This window comes from Seriola lalandi, unplaced genomic scaffold (assembly GCF_002814215.2).
Source record: "Seriola lalandi dorsalis isolate HSWRI2012SDOR001 ecotype SW California unplaced genomic scaffold, Sedor1 jcf7180002054554, whole genome shotgun sequence".
NCBI lineage: Eukaryota > Metazoa > Chordata > Actinopteri > Carangiformes > Carangidae > Seriola > Seriola lalandi.
The window spans coordinates 1252410-1273170 of NW_019525107.1; the positions used below are offsets into that span (position 1 = coordinate 1252410).

The 20761-nt window shown below is 43.6% G+C and overlaps 1 protein-coding gene across 1 annotated transcript in view; it reads right to left on the minus strand.

Moving 5' to 3' along the window:
- The window catches only part of magi3a (membrane associated guanylate kinase, WW and PDZ domain containing 3a), a 119329-nt gene that overhangs the window by 15719 nt on the left and 82849 nt on the right, over positions 1 to 20761 (minus strand). The window contains exons 4-9 of the mRNA XM_023415665.2: positions 13458 to 13664; positions 10771 to 10933; positions 9791 to 9870; positions 9033 to 9090; positions 5546 to 5652; positions 1472 to 1669 (exon numbers count right to left, since the gene is read on the minus strand). Coding sequence (XP_023271433.1) covers positions 1472 to 1669; positions 5546 to 5652; positions 9033 to 9090; positions 9791 to 9870; positions 10771 to 10933; positions 13458 to 13664 — 813 coding nt within the window. The remainder of the gene's footprint in view (positions 1 to 1471; positions 1670 to 5545; positions 5653 to 9032; positions 9091 to 9790; positions 9871 to 10770; positions 10934 to 13457; positions 13665 to 20761) is intronic.

Below are 20761 nucleotides of genomic sequence, written 5' to 3' on the forward strand. Positions count from 1 at the left end.
GCGACCGACTGAATAAGTGAAATGATAGTTATCTAGCTGGATTACATAAGCAGAATCTGTATCTGCTCTTCTCTGCTCTAAAAACTTATAGATGTTAATGAGGATGGAGAGAATAAGGGTGAGAGCAAAGTAGAACAAGATCACTGACATGCTGTTCTATTCTACATCCTTTCATCTCCTTGTGAGGGTGGAGAGAGGAGGAGGAGTGGGGGGGGGGCTCTCATCACCCCTGGCCTGGCTGAGATATTAGCCTGGATGTTCAGGCTGAATTGCTGACTGGCTAGTTGGCTGGGATTCAGACCACCTACGCAATCAATACCTTCTCCCAGCAAACACGAGCTAAGATTTCACTCTTGAAATGAGCTCCATATCCCGATGTAGTGCCTGATCAGACCCACAATGCACGGTTCTAATGACGTATCCAGTGACTAAGCATCCGCAAGGTAATACAAGCATGGTAAGTGAAAAAATACAGTCTCAGAAAGTTCAGACATTCGCATAAATAAATGCTCCTGGCCTGTAGTCAGTGAAAGCCACATGAAGTTGTTACAGTCCACGGCTTGCTATTATAATCCAATGAAATTAATTATATTCTTTTTTTTTTTTTTTTTTTTTGGTTAAATCAATTACCCTCCTTCTCGAGGGAAATGAAATCCTGAAAATAATTACTCTCTGTTCCACTTTCATGTTGATTCTCAGCAGCAGCACTTGTGTGGACGTTAAGAGTGTTCAGTGGAATCAATACGACTGTAATGTGAATCCTGAGGCACTTCACTAACTAGTAATTCAGCATGCTAAAATCATCATGCATGTGATCACAGTAATTATAAAAGAAAGGGGAATTTACGGAGACACTAAGATGCGGGTGCTGCTGCAGTGTCACTACTGAGACCCGGCAAAAGCTGCATGCAACAAGGACGTCTGTGCCGCAGGCTGTGTGTGCACTGTACGTGCTCGGTTGTCACCCTCCAGCCACGAGAAGACACGTGGTCTGAAAGTCTATTAAACCTCTAATATGAGACTGCATATAAAGTCTGGGTGTCATAACAATGAACTAGACATGTGCTTTACTGACGGAAATTTCCTATTTTTAGATCCGCTGAACACTGCCTATAAACATTTGTCTTGGCTTGATCAAGCAATGTGACATTCACGGTGAAGGGCCTGTTCTGTGTTTTTCCTCTAAATGTGTTTGTTTGTGTGTGTGTGTTTGTGTGTGTGTGTGTAGGTACATAAAACTGTATTATGTACAGTACACATGCTGCTGCCAAGCCAGACACTGTCACTGTGTGCATAGGCACGCATGCCATGCAAACAGCGCACATGTGAGTGTGACAATGGATTATGCTTTGTTTTATCAGACTATTTATAAAGGCCTATTCTCCTCTCCTTACATGTATGGCAGGATGAACTCTAACTGCTAAGCCAGAGTGCAAGTCAGGTACTGAACATTGGTTGGGGGGGGGATTACCTGAGGCGATCTTGTTGTCATGTGCGGCAGGCCCATCCGGAAGGACATTTTTGACCTGAAGGAACTCGTCAGGTCGGTCTCCTCCAATGATGGTGAACCCAAACCCCTGGGGGCTTTTTCGAAGCGCTGTCTGCAAGATGGATCCCTGTAGCTGAGCCGGGTCTCGCGTGAAGCCCCGCACCCCCCTACCAGGCTCTTCTGTTGTAGGGATGATGGAGGAAAAAAGAGGAGACAGATTGACAAGAGGTAATGGACAAGGAAATGGAGAAAAAAAACTTTCGTCATGTCTAAATCTTTAACGGCCTAATTACTGTAATTACTTAATACTAAATTTGTTCTGTTTTACACACAGTTCTAGTGTTCTAATGAATAATGTATGTAATAACGAATCATATATAAGATTCAGCTTTTACATTAAACTTGAAATGAAGTAAGGAGCCATTACTTCTATAGATGAGAGCAGCACATCTTTAAGCGTCGCAGGTGTCTGTGTGGTGCAGAAGCATGCACGTGTCTTTGAAAAAGAGTCTAGGATACGAAGGGAAACTGAAAAGCTTCCTCATAAATTGCCACCTGTCTCCATCATGGCAACATTCGCACGGTGACAACGTGTCTGACGATACATCACTCACTGCTGGTAATTGCACAAACACTCTTAAGCACACGCAATTTAAGTGCAAACTCAAACAAATCACACACTCACACACTCACACACACACACACACACACACACACACACACACACACACACACACAGAAAACTTGTGAATTTACTGCTCTAAACACCCAGTTATTACAGAAAATCTATATTTTGACCCAGTCTCACCGATTCCTTTAACTGCTGTGATAAATCTGTCCTCAAGTGCGCCTGACATTCTCCAGGTAAACTTTTCATTGCAAATTTTCCTTTGTGGTGCCAGGCAGGATGTGTAAATGGGGCAACTTCACAGAATATAGGAAAGGGGATTATATTAGACTTACAGTGTGTGTGTGTGTGTGTGTATGTGTGTGTGTGCGCGCGCCTGAGAGCAGGATAAGAGCAATGAGACAGAAAGAGACAGAGAGAAATCGAGTTAGCCTTGACAGAAAGAGGGAAAGTCGGTCTAAATCCTAGCTCTCCCTTCCCTGTGGTGCCAGCCTATGAGATAGTGAGTTATGTGCAGTGTCCCTGCATGCTGGGCTTCTTCTCTGACAGTTCCCACACTGATAGATGGTGCGACATCAATCTCATTAGGGAGGGTACAGATAGAAGCCCCCCCCCCACCTCAAAAAAAGAAACCCTGCATCAAACACAATTCTGAATGTGTCATGGGATTGCGATTTGCATAACTGCACAGCAATTGGCAAATGAACATGCCCGCTCTGAAGAGAGAGAGAGAGAAAAAAAAAAGATCATGCCAAGTGTGATTAAGATGGCTTTCCTGCATTGGAGCTGTGCCAAAGAAATACTTTTAAGGGCGTATGTATAATTCTGTGTTGTGTATGTGTAAGTACAGGCGTGCAGAAAACATGAACTTTCTCATGGCAACTTAAGGTGTGAGCATGTGTGTAATATGAATGCTGTTTGACAGGATTAAGCCCTGTCAGACTGCCCAGACATCCCGTGTTCACACACTATGTCAAGAAACTGTCAACACTGTTTCTTACATGATCACCATGAAAGCAACACTGACAGAAGAGTAGGGAGGGAGAGAGAGAGAGAGAGAGAGAGAGTGAGGAGGGTAGTGGGGTGGGGAGGGGTCTACACACCAAAGCCATGTTTACATGGTCTTGATTAAGCTGTGGGCCACAAAGGGACAGTCTGTATTCTCAGGGGTGAAGTGATTATATGAAATGTCAGACAGGATTGTCAGCGCTGTAATTATGGCTGAGCATAGTGCTGCGCTTTGCTCCTCTGCTCTGCGGCATTGTCTGGGAGGTCAGGCTCGCCAGCCTTGTCAAAACAGTGTTTAGGAGCCACCTCACGCGCGTCCACACACTTGCGCACGACCACTAGCCATTAATTCTCATTAACAAGGGTGGTGAAGGTGCAGAATGGGCACCGGGGAGGCAGTTGAAGCTGCAGGCAGTGGCACACAGGAGGAAATATCGTCCACAGACTGCAGAGAGGCTCAGCTGTGGGAGGTGGGGTCTGCACGCAACGGAGTGAGGCAGACAGTTCTGTCCAACGGGTGTCTGAAACACAGAGGCTAGTTTGAATACTAATGCAGTTATGCTCTGTGTGTTTGCGCACAGAGGAGTGCAATGATTCTTTACACGCGTTACAGCAACACGGGGCTTCCGCTTCTCAGACGTTTACATTGACTGAGAAGAGGGCGATTTGACAGTCCTTCAGCATTCGCCACAGGTGGTAAATGATGAACAGATGACCCGGTAGAAATGCAATTTATGATCATGAGTCACTCTCAACCTGAGTCACCTCTTTCTCCTTCACTGTCTTTCCTCTCTCTCTCCCTGCCTCTGTTCTAACGAGATATCTTTGAACTGCGGTGAACGACTGGGGCAAAAGCATTTTCAAAGAGACCTCGGAGCCCTCCCTATTTCATATCTACTTGTCAAAATGAATTCAGCTGTCCAGTGAAGCGCTGCTCCATTATTCAAATTGAATATCATTGCTTCAGAGGCTATGGGCTGTTTATCAGCGGCCTGTCAACTGTTAGAACATCTTCCAGACAGACATCTCAGCATGAAGGAGATGATAAAAGTGCTCCAATATTTGGATAACACATCTAATACCTTGTTATATATGTTTATTTTTTTTTCTTCAGTGAACAGAATGCTTGAACCACAAAGCCGGAACCTGCGTCTTTATAACAGTGTTGCCTGCGCTGCACCTTATGAGACGGCGGAAAGAGGAGGGAACAAGTCCTGATGTAAAAGCAACTGACCTAAAGCACAACGGGACAAGCTGCTGACACTTGGTGTTGTTTGACCTTTTGGCCTTTGATAAGTTAACTACACATCGGCTTCCACCATTTATTTAACCAGTGTGTATAATAAAATGCTGTGTTGCTATGGCTGAAATCTGCCCTTGTTAGTCCAGTAATGGATGCTTTTTAAGTCACATCATCCAACAAAGAAACTAACAACAGTGCGAGTGTACGGCTTCGCTAGCAGCTCTGTGAGGCTGTACTTCCACGTACTGTATCTCTATGCATAGCTGCGCTTTGAGCTAAATGCCAATGCTAGCATTGTAACATGTTCACAAAGACAATTTGAGCATGATGGTATAAGCTGATATAATGTTTATCGTGTTCACCATCCTAGTTTAGCATGTTAGCATGCTAACTTTTGTTAATTGCCACTAAACACAAAGTGCAGTTGAGGCTGATTTTGCAGGTATTAGTTTAGCAGTTTTGAGTAAATTCAATTTCTGACCTGATGCTGGGGCTGGATTCAAAGTTAGAGGGCAGCCAAAGTTATTACAATTCATCCTGAGGAGGACATCATTGGTTGAACCAGATTTTATTCAGTAGAATGCAATAACCAAATTCAATCCATCCAGCAGCCATTGAGATATATGATCCAACATAGGAGCCAGGCTGGTTAGTGTGGCTTAAAATAGAAGGATACATTTCAAAGAATAACATAAAAATAAGATTTTGATTTTTTTCTTGAGGATCATTTAAATTAAGACTGAAATTCATCACATTCATCACTACTTTGTGTTCCCTCCCTCTCTCTCTCTCTTACATTCCAGGATGCAATTTAGAGCAAATGATCTCACTTCCTGTCCATTTCCGATGACCAACTAGAGGAAAATTTCCTGGCTCTCAATCTAAATAATGACATTTAATTTAAATATTGGAAAACTGTTTGAAAACCTGTTTAAAACAAAATCTGTTTAAAACGACAATACTTATTATCGATCATGATGATTCTCAAAATAAAACATTTTCCCTCAACTACTTTTTACTCCCAATTGCTACATGTTTACTTAACATTTAAGAAATGCGAAATGTGAAATGACAGGAATGATCTCACTCAACCGCAGATCCTTCCTGACTTGTAAACTCCTCTCAATAACATGTCTGTTTCCTCCAGAGGTTTCTTTGGTTTTGTGGGCGCACTTACCTGAGGGTGTGGCTGCAGGCGGCGGTGCCACAGTGGGCGTGTCCACACTCAACTTCCTCTTTGCTTCCAGCACTGGATTCTCAAACTGGGTCTTCTGGTTGATGTGGCTGCACAAGCAAAAATAACCAATATTAGATGAACGAGAGGTGGAAATAGTAGAAGCTGTTACATAAATCTTGACTGTGCACAGAAAACATGTTTCTGTTTGTTTTGTTTTTTTTCCCTGTGCTTGTTGGCACACTGCTCATCACACATCCTACTATTTTCATTCGCTCACCTCCGTCGGTTGACTACACACAGTCTGAGCTGCCAGCTAATATTTCTGTTTTTGTATTCGTCTTTGGTTTTTACCTTTTGGCCTCGCACAACACAGCTTGTCCACACTGCTGATATCGTCCTCTGCCTCATGCAAACCTGTGATTTGACTATGAGGGATTTGACATTACCATGCTGGGTAGACAGCATGTCATAAAGCATATACAGGCTGCTCGAATACAGTAGATACATCACAGACCCATAGCTGCCTGTGCCAAAGGGGTAACACATACACACACAGAAGAATTGAGAGCATGTCTAAACCTCACAAATAAGAAATTGATTTGATGCATCTTTGAGAGGGGCCATGAGAAGATGAGCCGCAATCTTTGCTGTGAGAGTCCACATTGTCGTGATGGGATAAACATCTGCTCAATGCATCGTAACCCCAGGATCAAAAGATTCTGTACATAGTTGTAAACAACAATGCGCCCTTTATCATATTACATGCCCAGAGATGGCCTTCTTTTCTTAAAATAAACAGCCGTGTCAGCTATGCTTTGGCTCAATCTAAAAAAAAAACAAAAAAAAAAAAAAAAACGCCAAAACACAATGAATGATTCACAGGCCACACCTGCATGCTGAAGCATTCTCTGCAACCTGGAGAAATGTCCCTCCACAGTTAGATGGTAATGGAGAGAGAGGTAGATCATCTGCGTAATGAGCTTTAACAGTTGTAAATCCCAGTCATGACAGCACAGTGGGAAGACAAAATGCTTTGATGCTGCACAGTGAATCAGCCACATGCTGAGACACTGGTGGTATATATGTGTGGTGTGTGCGTGCGTGCGTGCGTGCATTAAAAAAAAACCAAAAAAACAAAACTGCGCTCTTGCTGCGTGTGACTCATGCACAGAGATACCCTCCCCATTAAGTCTGAAGAGATAAACATTCCCCTCTCTTTCATTTCCACTCTTTCATTTACTCGCTTTCTCACTCCTTAATTGCCACACCTCATGTTTTGTGTGGCAGTTGAGGAAATAATGAGACTTTGTGTCACACTGTCGCATTTGGTCGTTCATTCACAACAACATTTGCCAGACAAAGAGACATAGACAGAGGAAAGGCAGCCTCTCAATGACCCTCTTGCATAAACAGGCGCCCCCCCCACCCCTCTGCCTGCAGGTCTCTTCCTCTTTGTCCACATTAATGGGACTAAAATGAAACATTGTGCTCTTGTTTACACTCTTGATCAGAATGGAATCTCGCCGTTTTTTCCCTCTCAGGGACCCTAAACCTTCATTGTCTGCTGCTGTCTTCACTGTCTCTGCTCTTTTACACACACACACACACACGCACGCACGCACGCACGCACGCACGCACGCACGCACGCACACACACACACACACACACACACACACACACGCACACCAGTATTGTCAGTGCTGACATAATTGCTTTCTGGAGGACTGTGGGAAGCTTCTGTATGGACAACAGCATAATATGCACACTATTACATGGTCCACAAGAGATTCAACGACATCAAATTTAACGCTTCTGTATACACTGATCAAAAAATTAAGGGAACACTTAAATCACACATCGAATCTTGGTGAATGAATTATCCAGGTTGAAAATCTTCACTGATGTACATTGTATAATTTGTTGAGAACAAAATGACGTAACAACGGTCTATGGAAACCAAAATCTTCAACCAATGGAGGGCTGGCTTCACAATCACACCGAAAATCAAAGTAAAAAATTGAAACCACAGGCTGATCCAACTTGTGTGAATTTCATCACGGCAACTCATAATGTGACTCAGTAGTGTGTATGGCCCCCGCGCGCCTGTACGCACTCCCAACAACGTCTGGGCATGCTCCTGATGAGTCGGCGGATGGTGCCCTGGGGGATCTCCTCCCAGAGCTGGACCAGGGCATCAGTGAGCTCCTGGACAGTCTGTGGCGGTACTTGGCGGCGTCGGATGCACAGATACATAACGTCCGATAGTTGCTCAATTGGATTTAGGTCAGGGGAACGTGAGGGCCAGTCAATGGCATCAATGCCTTCGTCATCCACGAACTGTCTACACACTCTTCCTCCTGCACCAGGAGGAACCCAGGGACCACTGCACCAGCGTCAGGTCTGACAGTCGCTCTGAGGATTTCATCCCAGTACCTTACAGCAGTCAGGGTACCGGTGGCTATGACATGGAGGTCTCCATGACCCTTCGAGGATATGCCTCCCCACACCATCACTGACCCACCGCCAAACCGCTCATGCTGGATGATGTTACAGGCAGCATAACGTTCACCACGGCATCTCCAGACTCTTTCACGCCTGTCACACGTGCTCAGTGTGAACCCGTTCTCATCCGTGAAGACAACGACCGCCACTGGAGGGTGTCCGGCCCTCGTGCCGCCTCCCATGGAGTCTGTTTCTCACAGTTTGGTCAGAAAATACACACCGGTAGCCTGTTGGAGGTCATTTTGTAGGGCTCTGACAGTGCTCCTCCTGTTCCTCCTCGAATAAAGGAGCAGGTACCGGTCCTGCTGCTGGGTTGACGCCCTTTCAAGGCCCTGTCCAGCTCTCCTCGTGTCGTGGCCGGTCTCCTGGTATCTCCTCCATGCTGTTGAGACTATGCTGGGAGACACAGCAAACCTTCTTGCGACCGCACGCATGGATGTGCCATCCTCGAGGAGCTGGACTACCTGTGCAACCTGACTGGGCTGCAGGTACCGCCTCATGCTACCAGTAGTGACAGGGACATTAGCACAACACAAAACTAGAGAAGAATCAGTCAGGGAGGATAAGGAGAGAGCAACTGTCTGTGGCCACCACATGTAAAAAACATTCCCTTTTCGGGGCTTGTCTTGCTTTTTGCCTCTCCTTTGCACCTGTTGTCACTTTCATTTGTACCAAAGCAGGTGAAATTGATTCACAATCAATCACACAAAGGCCGTCTGATGCGGGACTCGAACCGGGGCCAACTGCAGCGAGGACTTAGACCACTATGCCACACGACGCCCCTTATACTGTGATTATTAAGGAGTCCCCCTAATTTTTTTTTTTGAGGAGTGGAATTCAGGGACATGGCTTTAATTTGCAGAGCATGTGAATATAATAATGCAGATCTCATTCTAAAAAGCGTACCTCAACATAAGCATGCAGTAAGCCAAATCACAGACGTAGCCATCTGTGCCCTGTCAGGCAAAAGGAGAAGTTTACTCACTCTACATAGTAGGTGCCGTACTGGGGGTCCTCAATCTTCTCCCAGCCGTAGGGCAGCTCTGGGGGAGAACAAACAGGGAAAAAGGCAGACTCAAATCACTTCACATACTGCTGAGACACGACATGGACAATTGGACACACGCAATGAGGCGTAGTGCTTTGACTGGCAGCCTCACAGCGTGCTTACCTACACCTACAGGACAGGAGGCCTCCTTTTATTTGTCACTATGTGTTTAGGGTTTAATAAACAACATAGAGGAGGGCAGGGAGGAGGAAGGAGGAAATGCTGAGTTTTTATACAGCCTCCCCCTGGAAAATAATACCCTTTTCTCTCCAGCGGTGTGTATGTGTGCAACATCTTGAGTTTCTGCTGCCGCGTGACAAACACATGCGTCGCAGAGGAGATCTTTACGCAAGAGGGGCCATAGAAAATTGCCTTTTGAGAGATGCTGCACTGATGAGCTCCCTGCATGTGTCCCCGAAGCCATTACGAGGAGAGGGGCAGACTGGAGACCGGAGGTTTGTGCTGTGTCACCAGTGCGACTGTGACCAGGCCCGCTCAGCTGTTCAATCTCCGTCTGTCAGCCAGCGCCCCCTTTAGAGAGGCAGGCACGCACTCTGTGCTCTGTGCAGCAGGGAGTAGGGATGAAGTAGTGGAAGTGTGTGTGTGTGTGTGTGTGTGTTGGGGGGGGGTATATGAGTGGGACTGAGGGGTGTAAAATGTTTCCACCACAGAACTTTCCACAAACACTGTCTCACCTCCTTCCTCGCATTTCTCTGGAGGCTTGGCTTTCTTGGCGAGGCGGGGGTCCAGCCAGGTAGTGGTCTTGCTGTTGTGACTGAAGTACAAAGACAAGGCAGGGCTTTAGGCACAATAAAAAAAAACCAAAAAACCAAAAAAACATCTAAGAAACATTTAAGATACTGTGAAAATTAGCAATTATCAATTAGCACTGGGGACTCTCTGGAGCCATTTTACCCTGGAGTTATTCCACCACCTCTAATAAATAAACAGAGCTAAAAGCTCCCTGGAAACAAGGAAAAGTCTGGCTAACTTCTAATCTTTTGGGATCAAATGGCTTATTAAAGAAGCCTTTATAATATTTGTGAAATTTTAACAAAGCTCAAAGGACCCTTTGAGGTACAAGGAAGCGAGAAAGAAAGAGAGGGAGAGAATGGACAGAGATGGAGGAAGAGGAGGAATACATAAACTACACAGAGAAGAGAGTGAGCAGTTGCAGGGATCATAAAGAGCAGAACTGAGAGAGTAGGTCAGGGGGTGGCGAACTCCATTTAGCCTGTTGTTTCTCTCACTGGCAGAATGAGCTATTGATTTAGTGGCGAGCAGCAGCACCTGGCTCTCTCAGCGCCTCAGCATCGACTGCTCGCCACACTAACGGGCCAGGTGAACAATGCGGGCCTGCTGCTTTTAGCGCCAGCCAACAAAGCCGACATCAAACACAGGGGAAATAAAAGAAAAACTTAATCGACAACAACATAAGAGCCGGCGCATAGCTTCCCATGTCCAGCACCAGGTTTCATGCAGCACAGAGGAATGCGCTGGACGGGCAGCAGAGGGGACTCACTGCCAGATCTCTCAACACATTTGGCTTACAATGGCAGAAAGAGACAAGAACTGGAAGAGTACTGGGAGTGGGATTAGCAACAATGCTGATGTAATGGGAGAGTAATAGGACCAAAACAAAACGCAGGCAAGTAGCAGTAGAAAGGCTACTTACTCTATGAAATAGACCATGCCGGTCTCTGTGTAGGCCATCTCCCAGTTTTTAGGCAAGGGCTCCTGACTTTCATCCTGTGTGCTCCATGCACGCAGGTCCATGGCCCCAGCTGACTGGGTGTAGCTGGGCACCGTCTTCCTCCACTCCGCCTTGTCCTTGTGCTCTGGGGCCCCGCATGGAGAGAGGGACACGGGCATGGAGACGGACAGGGGAAGGGGTTGGGAGTAGGGGTACGGGAGATGGTAGAAGGAAAAGGAGACAGGAGGTGAGAGTGTGGCGCCATTGGAGCTCCTCTGGGCTCCTTGCATCTCTCCCTGCTGCTGCTGACTGCCTGCCTGCCTGCCGCTCGAGCTGCTCTTCCTCTGTACACTGGGTGGACGGTTGCATCCACAGGAGAGGAAGGGGTAGAGAGAGGTAGAGAGAGGGAGAGAGAGAGAGAGAGAGAGAGAGAGAGAGAGAGAGAGAGCCAGAGAGTACACGGAGAGAGGACGGAAGAGCAGCAATTGCCATAGGATTTGCATGTCAGCAGCGATGTACTGGGAACTGCCTCCCAGGCAAGGGCAGAGCTGACCAACGCTTCAGCCCAGCCACGAGCACCACATCGCAACTCTATTAGTATCACACAGGCTGCTTACATGTGTGTGTGTGTTTGCCTAATCTTGATGCGTGTGTGTGTGCCTGTCTATGTGAGGCTCTTATCTGCAGGTTTTCATCTGGCTGTGTATGACCTAGCTTCATCACGGCATTGAATGCTCAGACTGTTTGGCAGGGGTAAGTGAATGGTAAGGATGCAAAGTGACAGCTGTTGACTGGAGGAAGTCAAGAGCTTTTTTGTGCTGAAATGGAGGGGGGGGGGGGCTCTTTTTCATGATGGAACCATGGAAGGTTTTCTCCACTTATAAAGTCAGGATAAATGACACACATACAGACAGTTGCTCTAGGCTATAGTCACTTTCAGCCACTGAAGAGAAATAAACCGGGGGCTGTTGCACATGCAGGCATGTAGGCTGTACAAACTGACGAGAATGCTGGGAGCAACACAAAAGGAAAATGGCTGTTCACAGTAATGCATGACCATTATTAAACAACCTTCCAAGCATGGTCATACGGTATGTTTTCCGTCACTCCTTTTGTTGTTAGTTCTCACCACTTCAGCAATCCAACCCATCCACACACCAACAAAAGGGAGAATAAACTGCGTTTACAATGAGACAACTCATAGACTAAGGAATTAGAAGTGACATCAGTCTACAGTGCGTGGGTTTTCTTGGCCGGGCTCCACACTGCCATCATTACAGCCCAAGGCTACAGAGATGATGTGTCGCTGGCAATTTTTCACTCTTTTACTCTTTGGATGTGAGATGAGCAACTCATTGTACATGCTCGCTGATCTTTTCTCTTTTTTTTTTCTGACCAATTATTGAGCCTCACATTGTAAAGATGTTTTCAGAAGTGGTTCATACAATGAATACAAACTGTTGTATGTAATGGTAATTGAATTAGACTATACTACATTATATGTTCCAGATGGTGGCTGGGTGTTGAAGGCCAGTGCCTTCAGTTGATTGAATATGTGACAGAGTATGTGATAGTGACCGCGATAATACGGTGATGATAAAGATATTCTTATTTTCCTCTAACTGAGAAAAAGTACTCACAGGCCAAACCAAGAAAAAAAAAAAAAACTGGTGTCAGTTAAGACACTTTCTTTAATTTCCTGCATGAATGCTGAATATTTATGTATTTGTCTTCTGAACTGTGGTAATTGTGCTGCATGTCTTTACATGATATTTGGCTAATTCTCCTTAGGATTCACAAAAATACACAAAATAACAAAATTGGTCGTGTCATGCAATATGCATTGGATCATAGCTGTTTTTTCCAGCATTTGGACTTCTTGTGAAGAGCAATCTAGATTGGCAGTGCCATACTGCACCAGGCCAGTGTTCTGAGGCTGGTTAGGGGCCTGTCATTGAAGCCATATTAGAGGACAGGCCAGCTGAGGGAGGCTTCAGAGAGCCAGAAGCTGCCACTTTGTTCAGTTCATTTAAATATGGGTGAACGGTGACTGAATTATAAAATAATTTCATATGCATTGTTATCGTGTAACATGTTGGTGCATAATTCTAGCGTTTTATTTTGTAGTGTTTCATAATTATGCCGCAGTTAAAGGTTTTCTAACTGCTTTCACAGCGAGGACAATAGTTCACCATTAAGCTGAAACAGGTTCTGATTTTGTGTGCGCTGTGAGCCGTGTGAGGACGTCCTCATGGGGGGAATCAAACAAGGACAAGGTCGATCCCTCTAAACCGAGGCAGTGCTTCGATTGATCTCTGACAGACTCTGGCTCCTTCTTGACTTTGCCACGCTGTGATTTAGTTGGAGTCCTTCTGTATAATGTGTCTGATTTAGTGCTGACCTTGCATGCAGAACAGCTAATCCTGAGAATGTTTGTTTAGAGAAAACAATGAACAGGAAGAAAGAAAAACAAAAAGTCTTGCTGTTTTGCATTTTGATATAATGAACTGCTAGACAAATAAATAAATGAAGCAAAAAAAAAAAAAAAAAGTCCTGGGGTTTAAATGAGAAAAAAAAAGCAGCATGGAGCGAAGCTGCATTACAACTAGCCTAAAAAAACGAAACAGAAGTCAGCCGTGTGTGTGTGTGTGTGTGTGTGTGTCTCTCACCAGCCAGGCCGTTGACCATAGGAGGCCTCTCTTCTTCCTCTTCCTCCTCTGGTGCGGCGCTGTCCTTTCTATCCATCTTACTGACGGAGGTTGTGCGTTTTCTCTGCACCTCCGTGTCAAATTCCTCATCAAACAGAACCTGGTCCACCAGGTCCGGCTGCACGGGGCTGGGCTCTGCGGGGGGCTTCGGGGTCCCATAGTAGTTGCCTGGAAAGAATAGAGAGAGACAGAGATGACAAAAATATACTTGAAACATGTGGAGGCTTTCTTTGACTAAACTCATTACATAACCCTATCTTTACACCCCTGGCCATAAATAACTCTTACACTCAACCCCAACCCTGTATCTGTTTCTAACCTTAAAAATAGAGTGAGAAATTGTAGAACAACCTTGTTTTGAAGATTTTTCTACCTTTGTGAGAAGATTTGGTCTTCATGAGTATAGGAATACCACGATGCACGGGCACGCACGGGCACTTACACACACACACACACACACACACACACACACACACACACACACACACACACACACACGTAGCGACAAAGATTAAATACTTTAGGAAAGAATTACAGGTCTCTTTATGGCTTTGTGCAGCAAAGAACGGATCAAGAAAAGACCATATCACCTCATCTCTCATCTGTTACTGTTGTTTAAATGTCTTTAAAGACACAGGGGAGTCTGGCTGTTAGCTGCAAATCATATCCAGCAGAGCCTCAATGCTTGGAACAAAATGAGGCAAAAGGATGTTGCTGTCATAAGTCTTGGGTTTTGGAATAGTCTCTACGACAAGGGGAAATGTTTTTTTTTTTTTCCTCTGATTTTTTCACTGCAATTCTGTCTTAGCTAATTTCCACTGAATGTTGCATTGCGTCACTACTGACGCACACTGCTGGACTGAGGAAGGCATGCCTACAGTATCATAGGCGCATGGAGAAGGTCCTGTTGTCTCCCCAGACCCAAACCTGTTGATAACAAGGCACGCCAACCATCTAACAAGGGCTTATTATGCGACAACAAACATATAATCCCACTCTGGTTTCCCATCTACGAGAAAGCCGACTACAAGACAGAAAATCGTTTCTAATTTACTTGTTTTTTTTCATTATTTGTGTGTTTATGTACTCTTTTCACTGCATTCTTATATGTGTTCTTATTCTAATATGATCTCTCATTCAATAATACAGCGGTCCCGGCTCTCAGACCAAAGCCAAAAAGCCTTGACTATTGTTCGGTCATATTTACTGCTTCACTCCTCGAGGAACTGTGACTACAGCATTTATACCAAGGTACGTTCTCAAGCTCTTGATTGTCCCTTTAAGTCTATTAGCTTGCATTTGCTGTCATGTTGGTGCCTAAGGCAGCAAACAGTCTTACTCCACAGAGCGAGCCTTTCCTCAACTATATAAGAGATGGGTGACCCACTTTACCACTCACTACCTCCTCTTTCTCTCTATGCTGGAGAATAAGGAATCGCAGGAAGGATCAAAACATAAAAGCACAAGAGGTGAGGAAAGCAGTTGGGAAAGGTATGGTACAAATATTGATTCACTGGTTGTTTCTCTGTTTTTGGGAAAAATCCACAGTCCTCCAGTGTTAGGGTGGGACTGTTGTGTGGTTAAGACTGAGCTGCGTTTGAGTAGCTGAAAATTGTACTGTAAAAGTTAAACGGCACATCAGGGAGTGGACAGATAGTGTGACAAACGAATCTACTGGGAGGGTGAGAGAGAAACGAGAATAGGAACAAAGGAGGAAGGACCGGCGGCAGCAGAGAGTGAGGGGAAAAAAAGGACAGAAATTTAATGAAAATGGAATTAAGGTTCTACACAGATTTAAATTTCTCTGATTTAAATAAATATTTCCAAAAGCCTATTGTTTGCAATATTGAAAGAAAGAGAAGATACATATTAATTGGACTCGCATGTAAAGTTAGGATGACAGCAAAGTGGAAATAACCTTCACAACTTGTCAAGACTTTATAGCTGCGCAGTTTTTTTTTCCTATGAGATTTAATTATGATGTGCTGAATAAACAGTTAACACATCTACTAAACAGCACAATTTATCTGAGTGTCATGTTAAACCCATACATCATAACTGGTGAAGGTAATTATATTAATCCGTGTTCTAATTTAATACGTATTAATATCAGTACCTTATTGAAAACCATTAAATCCTTTACTAGGTTTGTAATTAACAGGAAGCTTACTGACACAATGCAAATTGAGGGAGTTAAATTAGAAGCGGTAATTTGCTCGGTGCACTCTTCAGCTCCTGGAGCTCACACAAAACGCACACGTAGCCTCTGTTAAGTGCACATTAGCAGGGAGCTGGAAGACAGTGGCCACAATAAGGAAGTGCACTGAGATGGATAGTGTTGTAATTATACTGTACTAATGAGCCACAATATGAGGAGCAGTCTTGGAGGAGGATTTAGAACATCATACGGCAGAGATGCAAAAACCACACAACCTGAAGAAAAAAAAAAAAAAAAAGGGAAAAGAACTCAAACAACTAGAGGCTTAGTGGTTTTAACTTTACCTGAACAATAAAGTGAGATGTCTCTTTGAGGATTCAGGACTTTTGGTTCATTAAATGAGCTGTTTGCTTGAATCTCATGTGGCTAATCATTTAGTTTTACTTTGTTATCTCAACAAAATGCAATTTAATCTATCATTTATGTGACTGCGAGGCACAGTGCTCCCTCGGCGTCTGCTAACAGTTCTATTATTTTACTTAGTGTAATGTGTAATCATATTGTAACACAGTAGTTGCTAATTATCCACTGTTCCATTAAATAGAATTAGAATTTTTAATAGAGTCCCCTATTAATATTCGAATGTGACAAACAAGTCCTCGTCTTTCTTTTGAAGTGACAACTGTATATACCATGTTTTATCATATCAAAGATTTCAACAAGCTGCACAAATGGGAATTAGATTTAATTACTGAAAGCAGCTGGGACATGGGCAGCAACAATGGGCTCGATCAAACAGGTGAACATTTGTGATTCTAATGGATAATTAATAAATAAATAAGTGAATGGACAACTAAAGAATATGACATTGACACAGATGCTGAATTTGTTGTCTGGTAGGAAATGTGTTGATTCATTAGCCCGTCTGAGAGAAAAGTAATGTCTCATTTGATAAAGTACTGAGCGTGTCAGAAACTGTAAAGGTCAAGATTGACTGAAGCATCATGCAATGATTAACCAATTAATCCGTTAGTTAATGGGGAAAAAAATTGATAATTGATTGGTCATTTTCAAGCAGCATTGGGTTCTGGACAATTGGTTTGACAAATATGACAAATTTTTTACCCTATTTTTGACATTTTATAGACCAAACAATTAGCTGATTAATCAAGATAATATTCACCGGATCAACTGAAATTGAAAGGTGAAGCTCTAATCATGTGATACTGAGTTACTATATGAGTAAGTTAACAGGTTGTTAGCATTATAGTCTCTAACATTAGCACTTAACATTACCACTGTTGACTTGAGACATGAGGGTCAAGGCAGATGGCCGCCCACCCCGAGTCCGATTCTGCTCCAGGTTTCTTTCTCGTAAAATTAAGTTTTTCCTTGCCACTGTCACCATGTGCTTTCTCATGGTCGGAATAGTTGAGTAATATTAATATAAATATAATTTTATTATAAAAATATTTAAAATATATTTAAAAATAATGTCATAAAGAGTGCGGTCTAGACCGGCTCTATTTAAAAATGAGATAACTTCTGCAGTGATTTGATAATTGACTTGACTTGACTTGATGTGGGCAAGAAAAAGTCAAACTTAACAGAACAAGTATTCCATGATGGACTCTGAGCTCTGCTTTGGATCATCGTCCTGTTGTAGGAGCCAGCCTCTTTTTCAGTTTCAGTTTTTTGACTGACTGCAGGACATTTGCTGATATTTAATGAAATCTGTTCTTCCCTCTGCTCAAATTTTTTTCACATGCCACAATCATTATTTTTTATTATTTAAGTTTTTGAGTTAGGCTCACTTTTTTCCACTTAAAAAAAAAACTAAAGAAACTAACGAAAACATTGCATACTTTTGGCTCCATAGTCCAAAAACTCTTTCCACTGAATAAAAAACTACAGTCTGAGCAAACTTTATTGGCAAGTTTGCCCAGTTAATCTTCCAAATTCAATATCGTTATAGCTGTCTAATAGCAATTGTATTATCCATCTAGTGGATAACATTGAGGCTGCTGCTCTGCTTCCCCTAACAACTGATGCTATGATCTTTTCCCAAGACTGATCTGACCTGCCCACGGTCCTGATGTACACAGTATTTATGCCTCATAAATGTCCTGTGTGTAATTACCGGGAGAAAGACCTTTCATATTGGGATGCCAAGACAAATACTGAATAAAACCAGCCCTGATTTCAACAAAATGTCTGGTCACTCTTTGGCCACTCTAAACTTCTCCCGTAAATTACTGCCTTAGATTAATGGGCTGTTCATTATTGGAAAAAAAGGACGTGGGGAAAAAAAAAAAAAGCTTGGGAGCCACCATGCTAATGGCTCCCCATGATTGTGTGTGTGTGTGTGTGTGTGTGTGTGTGTGTGTGTGTGTGTGTGTGTGTGTGTGACAAAAATAGACACCTGCTGATATTGGCACTGAACCAACAAATCAACAAGCTGTGCTGCTCTATTTTAAATGTAACAACAACAACATGGAGCCAAAATTATAGTAAGAATTACACTAAGATCTAGCAAGCTGTTCCTTAATGATGGATAACATTTTCTGACCTTCGGATTCTACAATATGCTGGGGTTCACCGACTCACAAACATTTCAGCGAAATGAGCATTTCAACAATTCTACAGTATACAACACACAAGTATGCAAAACATAGACTGACTAGAAGGATAAAAACTGACAATGAGATTAAAGGTCTCATATTTTACACTTTTCCTGTGTTTTATTTGAAGTGTTGATATCCATAAGAAATCATTTTTGTTTTAAGCACCAAAAACCATCAATGTAGTTTTACATCTCCTCTCTCAGGCTTCTCTCTGGAGCTCAAGTAACAACAGGTTGGTGAGCCAATCACTGGCTGACTGGTTTCTGAGTTATTTAGAAATATAGCAGATTTAAAGTAAACACTCAGAAAAACCAAGATTGGATGGTGGGTCCAGGTGGCCTGGGCTTGGGGCATGGGTGAGAGTGGTGACTGCTTTGTTGTGACATCACAAAGTTACAGAAGTCCTGACGGCTTGTTTTTAAGCTCAGTTTCTAAATATGGGCTGTGTGCATTTTTTCTGTGAACATGCATTAATACTTTCACAGTATTAATATAGAACCTAGATTTGCTTTATAATAATAATAAAAAAAATAAAGACATGGAATCTTACTTTGTACAATATGGGACCTTTAATACAGTATACGTCTCAGTTGCTATATTCAACGTATTTAGAGGCCAGATTAGTCTTAAACTCAGAAAAGGACAGAGGATAAAAATATTACAGCTCACCACACTGTAAAATTCAACATTTCTGGTCATCAGAAGCTTATGTAATTTAAATCTTTTGTCACGCGGTGGCAAAACGACAAGTACCAGTCGTGTTAAAGGTAAAAGCAGCAGAAACAGTGTGCACAGAGGGCGGATAATTTCAGCACAGTGTTATTACATTTTGCAGCTTTCTGAAAGTGGTGGGTGGGCAGTGTAAAGCAAAGTCATTTTCATTTTAACAGCCTGGGCCAACATTCGCTTGGCACTGTCAGTGAACTACACAGCCATTCGCTCATGTTACACATGCATGGCTGTGTTTGCTGCGAGTAAGAAGTAGTTTCATGTCAGAGGCAAGGTTTTTTTTTTTTTAATTTGCCCGGAGAGACTTCAAGTTTAAGTATGTACTATGAGGGCTATGTGTGTTTATGGGTGAAAGGATGTGTGTGTGTGTGTGTGTGTGTGTGTGTGTGTGTGTGTGTGTGTGTGTGTGTGTGTGTGTGAATGTCACGCCATCTGTTTTAGTCAGCAGCTGCCAGCATGTCTCATCTCCAACTCGTGAGAATCTGAATAAAATGTGAGTGCAACTGTGACCAGAGTTACATCTGCAGTGAGACATAACCTCTCTAAATCTCACTATATCCTTCATAAAACTCTCATTATAAGCTGTGATGGAAATTCTAGAGAGCAAAGATTCATGCAGTCATGGCTATTAAGCAATGTGAAATGCAACCAAATGGTTTTGTGGCAATGTTTTCAAACACAAATGGAAATTGGAGACGTCCCTTATGTTGTCCAAATTTGGGGGAAAACCCCCCTCAAGGGTTTTTAACTCCGGCTCAGCCCCCACAATCTCCCTTCCAGAGCCCTCACCCCTCCCATCCCACGTTTATCCCTCTGCTTCTTTGAACCTGCCAACCACAGTCACAGAACCTCATTAATCATTGAGGATGGGCTTCCACTCTTGGGCAGTGCCCAGTCTGCCCAGGCCTCATCCATGAAGTGCCAGTGCCACAGGCGCGTGAAGCCCATCTTGTGCTCCAGTCTTGGCACCGAGCTCAGGCGCTGCTTGGCATGGATGCCCACACTTCACAAGCCAACCTCGTCCACCCTGCATTCCTCTACTCCCTGTGCTTGTATGTGTGTGTGTGTGTGTGTGTGTGTGTGTGTGTGTGTGTGTGTGTGGGGTGCAGAGCTCCACTATCTCCACTGCTTGATGACCTGCCTCTCATAAATAAACTTCCTCTCCAGTTTATGTTCAACTCCTCTGTCTGTTTAGTGACACCCTTTATAAATTACACACCCTTCCTATCTTCTTATTGAGCCGTTCTCATCCATCCTAATCCCTCTTACTTTATCCATCCATCTATTGTTCTTCCACTTTTGGTTTCAGCTTTTCTCACTCTCATTTGGACCTGCATAAAAACAAACACTAATCCAACTCCTGTATTATCAGCAGTGCAGTCCTAAAAGCTGAGGTACCTCTTAATCTTCTGGGCCTTTCTGTTGCCAGTTCCTAGGAGTGGGCAGCTGTTGCTAGCAAGGCACCTTTGCACCCTCTCTCCTTTGTGACTTCTGGCCTGTTGCCCTGTTTCTATCTAAACCAGAGCTATGCAGCTTTGCCTTGGAACTTCACAAAGCCTATGATACCAAAAAAATGGTTATAAAATGGTTGTAGGCAATGTGGTCCAGTAAAACAAGGGGGAGGGAAAATGGTTATTTCTTTTCCAATAAAGATGGTCAAGGGGAATAAATTTTGCGTGGCACAATTCCCCTGTCAAATTGGTCCCTAGCAGCCCACAACTTCAGACGGTAACTGTCAGAGGCAATGAAAGTAC